Source organism: Diplodia seriata, assembly GCF_021436955.1.
Source record: "Diplodia seriata strain FDS-637 chromosome Unknown scaffold_1, whole genome shotgun sequence".
In the NCBI taxonomy this organism is placed as follows: domain Eukaryota; kingdom Fungi; phylum Ascomycota; class Dothideomycetes; order Botryosphaeriales; family Botryosphaeriaceae; genus Diplodia; species Diplodia seriata.
The window spans coordinates 2,636,301-2,648,753 of NW_027117308.1; the positions used below are offsets into that span (position 1 = coordinate 2,636,301).

At 55.5% G+C, this 12,453-nt stretch overlaps 2 protein-coding genes across 2 annotated transcripts; both read left to right on the forward strand.

Annotated features, from left to right (window-relative positions):
• Positions 1-237: 237 nt before the first annotated feature.
• Positions 238-1,753, forward strand: SLS55_000772 (uncharacterized protein; the record flags this gene model as incomplete). The annotated part of the gene is made up of 2 exons (XM_066772280.1): positions 238-480; positions 524-1,753. 2 exons carry the CDS (start codon positions 238-240, stop codon positions 1,751-1,753), a joined length of 1,473 nt encoding a protein of 490 aa, XP_066637559.1.
• A 418-nt stretch (positions 1,754-2,171) lies between these two features.
• SLS55_000773 (uncharacterized protein) lies at positions 2,172-5,206 on the forward strand (the record flags this gene model as incomplete). Its single annotated transcript, XM_066772281.1, has 4 exons — positions 2,172-2,297; positions 2,358-3,556; positions 4,300-4,353; positions 4,414-5,206. The coding sequence occupies 4 exons, from the start codon at positions 2,172-2,174 to the stop codon at positions 5,204-5,206; spliced, it is 2,172 nt and encodes a 723-aa protein (XP_066637560.1).
• Positions 5,207-12,453: the final 7,247 nt, after the last annotated feature.

Sequence of the window (12,453 nt, forward strand, 5' to 3'; positions counted from 1 at the left end):
CCACCTTGACCTCTCCACGAACGATCCGTGCTCGAACTTGCAAGTGCGCATCCGGCAGATGTCGCACCGAGACCCGAAAAGGGCTACTGACTGCCATCAACATCGGCATCAGCTCTTACACATGGCGCGACGTACCCCGAGACTTGATTTTGCGGTACTCACGTATCTACCAGAAATTCCGATCGAACGCTGCGCCGTCGAGCTCGATCCACTATCATACGCTTGAAATCCACGACGATGCTTGGTAAGAAGCTTGAGTATGCCAGGATTGACAATGCGGAGAAGGCGAGGGGGATCGACCCGAAGCGCTGTCATGTCGTCATGCTGCAGGCCGCTACACGACGGATCGGTAAGGTCTTAAGAAGGGACTCACACGAGCGCAATAAGTATCGCGTCACGGCCGAGTTCCTCATATTCACTGTGTCTCCAGAGATTCCTCCTCAGCATCCCTCTTTGTTCTCCTCCCCGCAGAATCATGAGGTTTCTTGCGCTTGCTTCAATCCTTGTCCTTGTGCGTGGCCAGGTTACCTACCAAGAGCCTTCTGGTACAATTCTACGCACAGACAACGGGACATATGGACCGCCTCTGGAGGAATTCCATTACTACTATGACCAATGGCCCATCGGACTGGCTGTCTCAAGTGCGGGGAGACTTTTCGTCTGCTACACTCGTGGCCAGTATGCCTACACGCTTGGTGAATCAGTCAACAAAACCGCAGAGGCGCCTTATCCTTCGGCTGAACTGAACCTCCCGGTTTCCTCTCTCAACACCAGCTACAACGGCATTCCGTTCGGCAGTGCCGACTCCCACGGGCTTATCAGCGTCCAGGCGCTGTATATAACTCCCAAAACAGCCAATCGCGACGAAACGCTCTGGGCGTTGGATACCGGACGAGCGTCTATCATGGATTCGCAAGGAGAAGTTACTGTGCCGTATGCCCAGCCCGGGGGCCCAAAGCTGGTGGGCATTTCGCTCAGCAACAATTCAATCTACGAGACTTTCACGTTTCCCGCCGACGTGCACTACCCAGACAGCTACATGAACGATGTGCGTTTCGACCTCCGCTCGGACGTAACGCCCGGCGGCAAGGGCGTCGCCTATATTGTAGACTCCAGCGACGAAGGACGTCCCGGCTTCATCATCCTCGACCTCGGGACAGGCGAGTCCTGGCGACGCCTTACCCAAGACCCTTCCGTACTGCGCGTTGACAGCGACGTCCCAAGCTACCAAGGCCATCCCTTCTACCAGCGCAGCGTGGGTCAGCCCGTTGGCCATCTCCGTGAAGGCCTTGACGGCATCCAGATCTCGCCAGATGGCAGGACCATTTACTACTCTCCACTCACTGGCAATTATCTGTACTCCGTGCCCGCAGCCAATCTCCTGGCGCGTGATGACGACCCGCTGGCTGAGCGTGCTGCGAAGAACAATGTCTCGAACCTTGGGCAGCGGGGCGGCAACGCCAATGGCTTCGAGGGTGACTCTAATGGCTTGGTCTATCAGCTCGTGCCAGAACACAATGCAATTTACTACTACGACCCAAACGATCTTCAGACGCATGGCTACGTACGCGATCCGAGGATTCTCTGGCCCGACTCAGCCAGTGTGGGTGAGGATGGATATTTCTACGTGAATATCAATCAACTACCGTACCAGCCGATGTGGAACAATGGCCAGGACTTGCGGGTGCATCCGGGAGCGGTATTGAGGGCCAAACTGCCGAATGGTGGTACCAAGATCATGGGCGTTTACTGAGGTGGAGCTTAGCAGTAGCCTTACGGGTAAAAGCGACGTCCTGCATTGCAGCTGGATGTTGAGTTGGACTACATACGTAGAACAGTCTGAAACTACATTTGCATCTGGACAGTTGCTTCAACTACCCATACTTTAATGTGAGTGCCCGACGTGTTCACGCCCGGTGACCTCAACTCTCCTGGCCAGGCAGCCAATCGGCGGCGTCCAAGGTGTTAACAATAGCAGCGTCGCATTCACAATAACCAGCGCGGACCATAAAATGCCGTCCCCTCCTCTCCCAGGCCACTCTTCCCCCACTCCATCCGCCACTCTGACTATCAACCGCCTTCGACCTTCTGTCACTCTTGACTGTCAAGGACCGCACTTTCAACCTTCCATACTCCACACCCAGCAACCCTTTTCTTCTCGCGCCTCCACGATGCCCATATTCACCCACGAAGAGGTCTCAAAATACGCCCGCCGCCTCCTTGAGGACATGAGTTTCCTCCAGGATGCGGTCATGAACAACCTTTCCGGCAGAGACACGGAAGATCCAGTCAAGAAGGTAAGTTCATGCTATCTGCTTATATAAGCTCCGTAGCCAGTCTACTGAACATCCTTACAGGGGTATCGCTGGCTCATGATCGATCTCTGGTCCTGCCACGACAAGCTCAACATCCAGATCGGAAAGTTTGAGGACACGGTTGAACAGGCAGAAAGCGAGAGCGACGAGCAGGGCTCGCAGCAAGCGCAAGCGGATTGCCAATCTATCAAGCAATCCGCTTGTAAGCGGCCTCAGAGCGACGAGAATGACACCGATGGTCAGCGCGGCAACAGCTATGCGCCACAGACCCTCAACTGCGGACGCTACTCGCCTACCGCGATCCACCAAGAGGACGTCTCGCCCCGTTACGAACCACAATCCCCCCACTACTACCCTTCACCAGTGCCCCTCTCGCCTACTGGGGACTTGCCCATCTACCTGCCGTTTTCGCCCAACTACCCGCCGTTCTCGCCTATCTACGAGCCGACCTCATCCATCGATTACCAGCAGCCGACCCCCATCCAGACCGCAACGTACCTGCTCAACAACAAGGCGACCACGCCCCTCTACAGTCCCTTCTTACCGGACTACAAGCCGTCATCGCCACACTCCCCAGAGCCAATCACGCCCTTGAACAGCCCGTACCTATCAGACTACAAACCGACACCGCTGCTCCACCAAGACAGCTGCCAGCAGCATGCAGCAACCAACCGCACGTTCCCCTTGCACAACACTCCAGCCTCCGACTTGGGTTTCGCCGGCTTCTCCCCCCTTTCCCCAGGCATCCCTCCCCAGCGCCCGTTCCGGCTCCCGGGCGACGACTCCCCGTCCACTACGAGGAACGACCCCTCTTCTCCTGCGGACAGCCGCTCTCCATCCACTATACGCCTGGATCCCGCGCACGAGCAGGCGACGACGAACGAGCATGCACGCAACCCCTCCTCCCCTCCCGACTTCTTCACAACCACCGGCCGCCCTTCGTTCGGCCGCTCGTCCAGCATCCTCGCTGCCGAAGACGACGACGGCGACGACAACAACGGCTTCGACCGCGGCTTCGCCGCCATGGCAGCAGCCCGGCCGCGATTCCAGGTCGACGGCATGCCGGAGCAGCATGCGAACGCGTTCGTCCGGGGCATGGACAGGCTGGTCGACGTGTACGGCGACGACGACGGCGCGATCTCGCCGCTCGAGTTGGGCGGAAGGCGTGACCGGGAAGACGGCGATGGTGAGGTGAGGTTCTTGGGCTGCTGCCGCAAGCGTCCGGCTGCGGAGGCGCCGATGTACGGTGTGCAGCGCCCGGCCGTGAGACGCCGCTTGTATTGAAGTGGCTGGACGGATACGTGCATGGATGGGCGGTGATCTGGTGGACGATGAGCTGGCGGGCTTGAAAGCCCTCCTCATTTGGCATCTTGAATTTGTTTTCTTGTGACTGCATGGAGGGGTTTGCTTTCCATTCGAAATTTATTCTCTCTCCTTGTTTCTTGGTTGGGTCACGTCGGTGACAAAAGAAATTGCTTACCCGCATCTGCCTTATAAAAATAAAATCTCTCACCGGATTGGTAGTTGATTACAAGATCCGGACGTAAATGTGCGTTTCAAATTCGCATATCTACGTCCAGATCTTGTATTTGACTGCCTATACCAACTTGATAACGCAGTGTTTGTGTAGGGTAAACGCGGAGGTGCAATTTCTTTTGTCACCCACCGTGGGGTCGGGGACAAATTGCTTCGAGATGGAGACGGATGCTTTTCGGGCTGGGATTGGAAGATGGATGAGCGGATCTGATTGCTATATTCAGGCTCATTACTTTGCTCAAGACATTGCTTTGTCTTAGCACAGCGTAATCATAAAAATACACAATATTTTAGCTCAGCCACTCTCAAGTGTAAGTGATTGGTGCGCCACAGAATTGAGGGAGTGCGCACCTTCCCGTTTGCTTGCAGCCGTGGACCCTGTCGGTGCCCACCAGTGCGCGTGCTGGACCTGCCGTATCCAAGCACTTTTTATACTCAACCTTTCCAGCCATATCCATCCCTCCCTCTACAATTCCGAGCTCATCGTCAAGGAAGCCTACAAGTGAGACCCTCAACCCGACAACTTTTCCCCGCCTTACGCCTTACTGACCGACGCGCATAGGTGCCAACCAGCAGCTCAACTTACCATGGCATCCGCTACGTCATCCGTGCGGGCCACCGCCCCCGGCGAGCCAGCTGACATGCCTACCATCCTCTTCCTCTGCCTCGACGAGGCCGAGGAAGACGAGCTCTACAGCTTGCACGAAGACGTGACCCCGAGCATCCACGCCCGCGCACACGTCCTCGTCGCCGCCACCCCCGCCAACGCGCTTGCCCATCTCGACGCGGCGGCCACCGTCAAGCCGTCCGTCGTGCTGATCGGCGACGGCGCCCTCACGCGCTCCGTCGACGACAACAACGGCAGCAACAACCCGGTCAAGCGCGAGGAGAGGAGGCAGTACGGCACCGTCTTGGCCGCGCTCGGCGCCTACGTCCGCGCCGGCGGCGTTGCCATCTTCGGCGAGCAGTTCAGTTTCACCTCGTCGCTGGGCGATATGGAAAGGGCTTTCTCGGGCGCCTTCGGCCTGCCCTGGAAGGGCCACTCGTACCACCGCTCCACCTTCGTCTTGAGGCCTGAGAACGTGCGCCGCATGTCGCCGACGGCGGCCGGTCAGCTGGCCCTCGAGTGCAGCCAGAAGGGCGCGACCCTGCTTGGTGTGGCTGAGAAGGACCGCCTGTACGCCCCGCGCCGCGACAGCCACATCCAGAGCTTTGTCTTCGCCCCGCTGCCGATCGACCAGGACGAGACGCCCATGGCATGGGCCGAGGTGGGTGAGGGTATGGTAGGGTATGTGGGCGACGTCAACCACGAAGAAGCAGGCGAGAAGGTTCTGCTGGCGATGTGCGGACTCTAGGTTCTGGAGTGGCTCGGGCTCTACCAAGGACGGAGCAATAGGTATGGCTGGACGGCTTTTTGTCGAGGTTTCTGGATTACGAGACCTTCCCGGCAAGGCTCTTCGGCTGGTGATTTGCAATAGGGCGGATATCCTAGAGCACGAAGGCTGTGCAGATTGCTAGATTAGCCTTAATCTCAATGCCTTCAATGAAAAGGCTAGCTCTGTAGGTCATGGAAACCTATCCCTAGAGGTGTTTTTCGGGTTTGAAACTTGCATCCACGTCCGTATAGGTGCTTCGACTGCCAACGTAAGGAGAACAGGACTTAGAGGGTTTAAATGCCCCAAAGCCTGCTCTGGCGCCTGTTAACGTGTCGGTGGATTGCACCGCAGAGATAGCTTCCCAAGCCGCTTGTGCAAACATGTCTGTTATTCGGTTAATCGGCAACTAGGAAGAAGATCTTCCTCGTCCAGGCCCGGCCGTTCGAGAGAGCGCAGAGCTTCTCGGCCTCTGAATACTTACAGCCTCCCTACTACATGAAGTTGACTGCCACTGTCTTCTCGTGCCTCAGTTATGCTCAATCGCGTGTTTCCGACACATTGGGATGCACCATACCGGGTCGAGTGCGCGGCGTGGAGGGTTCGCGGAACTAGGATGCTAGGTTTTAGCTTCCTTCATGGCCTATTCGACGCATGCGAGGCTATATTCTCACGACCATGTCAGCTTGCTCTTCTCGAGACGCAGATAGGAGAGGTGGCTTGCCCAAGTTCAACACGTGTGAAAGATCGGGTTTGGCGGGTACAAACTCGGCTTGATCCGAGCTTTAGGCAACCCTGAACGCCTTGAAGACTACAACGGCGCAAGAAGACAAGATGTGACTACTCTGACGGCAGAAACGATTCGTGGTGTGACGAGGCGATTCTTCCGGTTCCTGGATAGCAGATGAGCAGCGACAGTCTAGCAGTCCAAAGCGACTAGGACAAGAACACGCGAAGTACAAGCCGAGCGATCGAAATAGAAGCAGGCAGTCGGCTCGACGACGTGTGAAAAGACCTGGATGAAAGCTCGCAATCCGATGGTGTTATTGTCCAGTGGAGGCTGCCCGTCCCTATTCCATGCACCATCCTCTCAATCCGGGCTGTCCAAGGTCCTGGCCGATCGGGCGAGTAGAGTCAGGCGACGGAGTGACTGATTGAACCGGTATGCGGCCTCGACTTGTCCGAGGGGCTAAAGCAACGCATGCCCTCATGGTTTGCGTGTGACTTCCTGAGCTACCGCCCGATGCGCCGTCTTTCGCGCATTGTCTTGGCTCCTGATGGTTGCAACTTGAGCTCCGGGAAGGAGGGCATCTATGGCGAACGACAATTGAATGTCCTCGACCCTTGACGCACGTAAGAGAGCTGGTTATGAGAGGGGGACTGGCATGGCTGCTCCTGCAATCGGTCCGCTTCGAAGTGAAGCAACAGACAAGCTGTGGTGGTAAGTGCGGCGACCGGCACAACGTGGCCGGGCCCTGACCACGGAACCGACGGGCCTGATCAGCAACAAAACCCCGGCAGTGATGTCCGATCGTCCTGTGGTTTGCGGTCCTAGCTGTGGGCACATCGAAACAGTGGATCGGCTTGAATCAGTGGGGTGAATTGGGGTGCATTTCAAGAGGGCCAGCTTGGCAGCGACCGGGTTCGAAGAGAGCACAGGGAAAGGGACAATAATCTGGGCATGGGAGGCCGTTATTTGGATTGTAGGAGCGTCATAGATCTCGGGACCTAAGGGAGAGCGAGAGCGCGGCGCACTTAGGAACAGACGGGCGGCAGTCGCGCCAACCACTAATCCGAGAGGAGTAAGCCTTCCGCCGTTTCGTCCAGGCACCAGCTGCCGTCGCCGCACTTGCCAAATCATGTACATTCATTAACACCATCTACATCATGCCACCTCTCGCCCCCTCGCTCTCTCGCGCCTCCCTCAGCCGCACGATTATTGTCATCCAGCCCCAGCCACTCGGTCGGCTTTACTCCCGGCGGTTCGGCAATGCTGAACGCAACCACCTCCTATAGTTGGCTGGGATCATATCCACCAAAGACGGGTCCTGTCTCGGACATCCGCCAAGAAGAGGAAACTGACCGCCACCAGCAGCCCACGTCTTCCACCTCGACATGCCTTCCTCGAGGCTAGGGTCCCCTTCCAATTTCAGCGTGTCCTTCTGTTGAGCCACCGAATCGATGGAGAGCATCATCTCTCCGAAGCAGCCCATGCTCCGAAGCTCATCTAGCACCGGCCACCACCAACCCGTGGCCTCAAGTGGCTCGTCTCCACCGAGGATTGTACCGTTTTCGTCCATCATGAAGCAGTAATGGATGATGAGCTTTCGGAGACAGTGCTGGTTGCTGAACACGAAGGTAAAAAGCTCCACATCAGTGAAACGAACGTCGTAAAAATGCATTTTCCGCAGCCTCTTGAAAGTGAGGTCGCGGAGCAGATGACGATCGGATGATAGGGTTTGATGGTGGATGAATACCAGGTACAATTCTTCCAATGCCCCACTTGCATGGTTGAGCAGTCTGCGCAGCCCTGGGTATTCGAAATGAGTTTCATCAGAGTCCGTCACCGCCTCCGGGACCAGGCGAAGAACCTTGAGGTGCTCTGCCAACTGCTGCAATCGCGTCATGTCGGGGCCGTTCGTCCGGAAGATAGCCGACGACATTCCCTCGCCACAGTTACAACAAGCTGGGTGGATCGTTCGGCTTGGTATCACCGATAATTCGGAGACTGTTTCCAACCTCTTCGTCTCCTGCAAGATCCGCATGATCGTCGACAATGCCCGATATGGCGATCCCACTGGATCAGCGTGGAAGCATCGATCGTCCTGTCCCCTGTCCCTCCACTCTTGCCAGCTCACACTAGCATTTAGCCACTGGAACCTCGTTAGATTTGGTAGGCGATATCTCAAGGCTAATACGACGAACTTACCCCATCAAGGGTATTGCCGGAGTTAGCCAACTCTACAATATCTGGTAGCTGTTGATCAAATGTCATCCAACTCGCTCTCGGCTGGATCTCTTCCCAAGGTATCGGCCCTTTTGTATCTTTCTTTTTCTTGTCCCACTCCTTCATCTCCGGTGAACGATCTGGTTGCCGAAAGGGTTTGTCAGGGCGGTTTTCAGGGTCCGGGCCAGCAGGTAGGCTGGTGATGATAACCCGCTCGAATTCCCACCCTGACAGAATTGCATTCTGAAGAGCTACGAATGCTGCGTTCGCTTGGCGGTTGTTGATGTGTAGTTGAGCACGCTCCTGGTACCATTCGAAAAAAGGTCGGACGGTGTCTATTTGCCGCCTGCGGATCCTATCACCATCGTTGGCGCATTCCCTTGCTCTGTTGTCATGCCATTCCCTGATTCTAGCAGAATCCTCGATGTGCCCTTCGTTTGTCTGATCGTAGCGCAAACATCTCGGTGGATGACAATTGGTCAGGTACAGGAAACAGTCGAAGTCAAGGAGGTCCGGATTGTACGTGCTTATGTCGAAAACCAACTCTCTGGCGTGCTTTCGCAGGTCTGGATCGCTGGTAATTTTCTCGAAATCTTCGATATCACGCTGATGGTCAGAAAGGTGAACCCGATTGAATAGAAATCTATACACGTCAGTAACCGCTTCATACTGTTGACAGATCTTGAGAAGCATACCTCGTGGCATGTTGCCTCCAATTTCGAGACACCTGTCGCACATTGCGAAGTTCCTGTCTCCCCAAATACTCCGAGATGTTATCCCGCAGTTCATTGGGGAGAGCCGACAGTGTCGTCATATCCGAAGGCCCAATCTGCCTGCAGTCGTTCTCAGCAATGCTCTGATAAAGAACAGGGGGCTTTGAACTAAGCTAAGGAAATGAGGTTGGTACCTTCCCACTGACGTGAATGTTAGTCGTCTCAAAATCAGAATTCTGGAATAGGCGCCTGCAGGACAACGAAGATGATGAAGCGTCTATTTCAAAGGACGATAGAATTACAATATCTGCTTCTAACGGAATGTTCAGACTTAAGTATTCGAGTGCACTCTACGTTTGAGCCAAGTGCGGCTTCCGCCAGGATCTTGGAGAACTTGATATCAAAAAATCCTCGATACTCTGAGCTGAGAGGTGCCGCAAGGAGTCCTCGGCACAGTTACCTTGCGGAGCCAGGTCCATCTCGAACAGTACCGTAGCTGAGCACAAGCAGCGCGCGTCTGCAGCCTTAGCGGCATGGCTGGCCTATCATGGTTTGACACAGAAGCGCGGACGCGGCTATTGTCGTAGTACGGAGACTACGATGCTCCCACTCAATCCCCCGCTTCTTCCGAGTCTTTGTCTGTCTGGCAGTCAAGTGTATGTGGGTGTCTGCCGTGTGGCGTGGGACTTGCCGATGTCCTTTGAGACTGGGTACAACGTACCACAAACATGGTGCAGGGGCGCGTTGTCAATCCGGACGCTACCGAGAGACGGGCAAAATTTCCTGGTTCTCTGGTTGCAACGTGGTCCTCACCGCACTGTGGGATCTCCCTCCAGGATTCCAGATCTTCGGCCCTGGGGCACACTGGGGATCTTGACAGCCGGCATATGTAATGTATGCAAGGCGAGGTTTCTGCAGGCGGCGTCCTTCCGCGTGATCGATACAGGTGGTTGCAAGGGGAATCACCGGGTACCCTTGATCATTAGCGCTGCCTACCGTCGACGTCATATTCCGAGGGGGTGTTATTGGCTCAATCCGAACATGGTCAGATCATTCAAAGAAGGTCCAAGATGCGGTACACTGCATGTATCGATAAACCCGAGTTTACTCCCCTCAAGTACATGCCTTGAGTGCGGTATTACCCGACGTTCGTGAAGTACCGCGAAGACATACAAAGGGAAGACCGAGGGTTCACTATTCTGTCACAATGCTGAGTCGCTAACTTTCTGAGCTTTGCTGGAAGTTTCTTCATGTCCATACCAAGGGTATGTGCGTATGAGTAATGGCGGGGCTCCGTTGCTATTTTTCTCATGGCAGATGCACGATTACCAACCAGAACAAGCCTACTGGCGCAATATTGGGCGGAGCCCGGTCACGCTGGGTGCATGAAATCCCAACAAGCCATGGCTTCTCACACTGTGCCCATTGAGCTCCGTGAGCCTCAGCGTGGCGAATCGGGTCCTCACCCTGGTTACCGTTAATTAGCGCCCTGACTGTGCCGCAAAGTGGCAATACCCAACGCACGACGTGCAGGTAAGCCGACCAATTTGCTTCCTAGAGAGAGATAGCGTGAAACTCTTCGAATGCCTTATACCATGCGGTTCGCGCACCGCTTTTCACATCGAGGACTCACTTCGAAGAGATGTTGAAGTTCCAATGTCGAGTTCCCCCTGAGCTCCAGAAGCGCCTACCACTTACCATTGCAGCACAGCGGCAAGCTCAGTCCTTCTGTTCTCAGCAAGCAAACCAGGCGACGGGCTTGATTGCTCACAATCTGGACTTCGCTGCCTTCTGAAAGAGGTATCCATCGCCAAGAGCGCCATAGCCTCAGGAGCGTACGTCTCTGCATGTATGGCATTGGTCGGAGCAGCAGTCTGTGCATGACGTCTACGAGCCGTTTGCGACGCTCGCAAATTCTCCGTCTTGATCCACCTTCTCCGGTGGAGCGGTCAATTGGCCCGGAAACAAGGCACACGCTGCCAGACTCATGCAAATAACATCCGATATTGATGTAAAACATGAACTGACCGTACGCGTTGCAGCGAGGCTTACGTACACTCCCACTACAATACCACTAAGATGCTCAATAGCCATGCGTTTGGACAACAGATACTTTCCGACGTAAAGGCAGACGAGGTCACGGCTCGTTGAATAGCAACAGTTGTATTCGCTGTTTGGTGGTCTTTGCTCCGAGTCCCTGTTGCTTCAATTTGACTGGCCGCCTTTCACAGAGGAATACTATGGCCCAATCGAAGTCTCACTTGTTTTTGCTTTCCGCGGACTCGGACGAACGGCTCCCTCGATGATGCCCAACATGCTACTGGGGTGCAGCCACCCACGATCCTCGTTGTTCACTTCCGCCGGGCCGAGCATCCCCGGCCAATGAGCATTGCTCTTGGCTTGACCCAGACGCGCGCCTACACATTAGGCGCTTTGCCGCCTTTGTCGCACGACGATAGGTGCATGGTCTTGTCACTGAGGTACTCTCATGGAAAGAGCGGTCCACACTCACCGCGGGCAAGTCAACCGACGACTCACGAGAGGCCCCCGGCCCAGCAATCTGGAAGTTGATCGCGACTACCTCCGCAGCTTGGTGTACCGGGCTTACAACCAGCCCAACTCCCCCCCAGGCCCTAACTCTCCGTACCTGTGGCTGATGGACTTCAGTGTCATGTGCATCTCCTCTTGCATGGCCGAAGTCGGGGCTCCTCCGCGCTTGCACACTTCCCCCCCAGCACTGCTGCCAGCCCACCCGCTCACTTCACCTCCTAATTCCTGCAGAACCCGGCATTTCGACCTGGATGCGTTACTTCTTGCCAACTGCTACTGTCTTTGTCTGCACGTCAGCCGAAGACCAGCGATGCTGCCTGAGAGAGTGAGTTCGCCATTTAAGAGTCTCGTGGCTCTGTCGCTGCTTTCAGTTCCACTGCATACCCTGGCCCTCAAGAGGCCGCCCAAATCCCAACCGTTCTCGTCAGCCTTCCCATCGGCATTTTGTCTTGTGTCAACCGTACCTTTCACTGACAGTCCATACCTAATGGACGGCCACGATTCACCCACACCCAGCACACGCTCGTGGCGGACTTCTATCGAAGAGAACACAACTGCATTGTACAGCACATTAACATGCGTCACTACTTTCAATCTCGCTCCTCTGATGCTTGCGTGCTGCATAGCTCAAACGCTCGTCGGGATTCGGCCCACAGTAGTCGTCATCGCCATACCGCCTTTCTGGTGGCACTCGGCCGCTATCTCCAAAGTCCGTAAGAGCTTCAGCTGCAGCCCGCCAGCCACATTTATGCAAAGTGCGGCACGGCTTCCAAACTCCCCATCATATTGAGCGCATGTGCCTCTCTTGCAGAGCATTTAGATGCCGGGACTAAGAGGCAACTAATGCAGCAGCAACTCGCTCAGCCAACAAGAGCACTGTACGACGACATTCGAGGGAGGTGCGGCATCATGGCGGTGAAAGCAAAAGCGGAAGGACGAGAGATGTCCATAGCCCACAGTGCGCTAGGTAATGTGAGAACCAATGACCACGCGGATGCCGTCCGTGGCTTCCCTCCTCT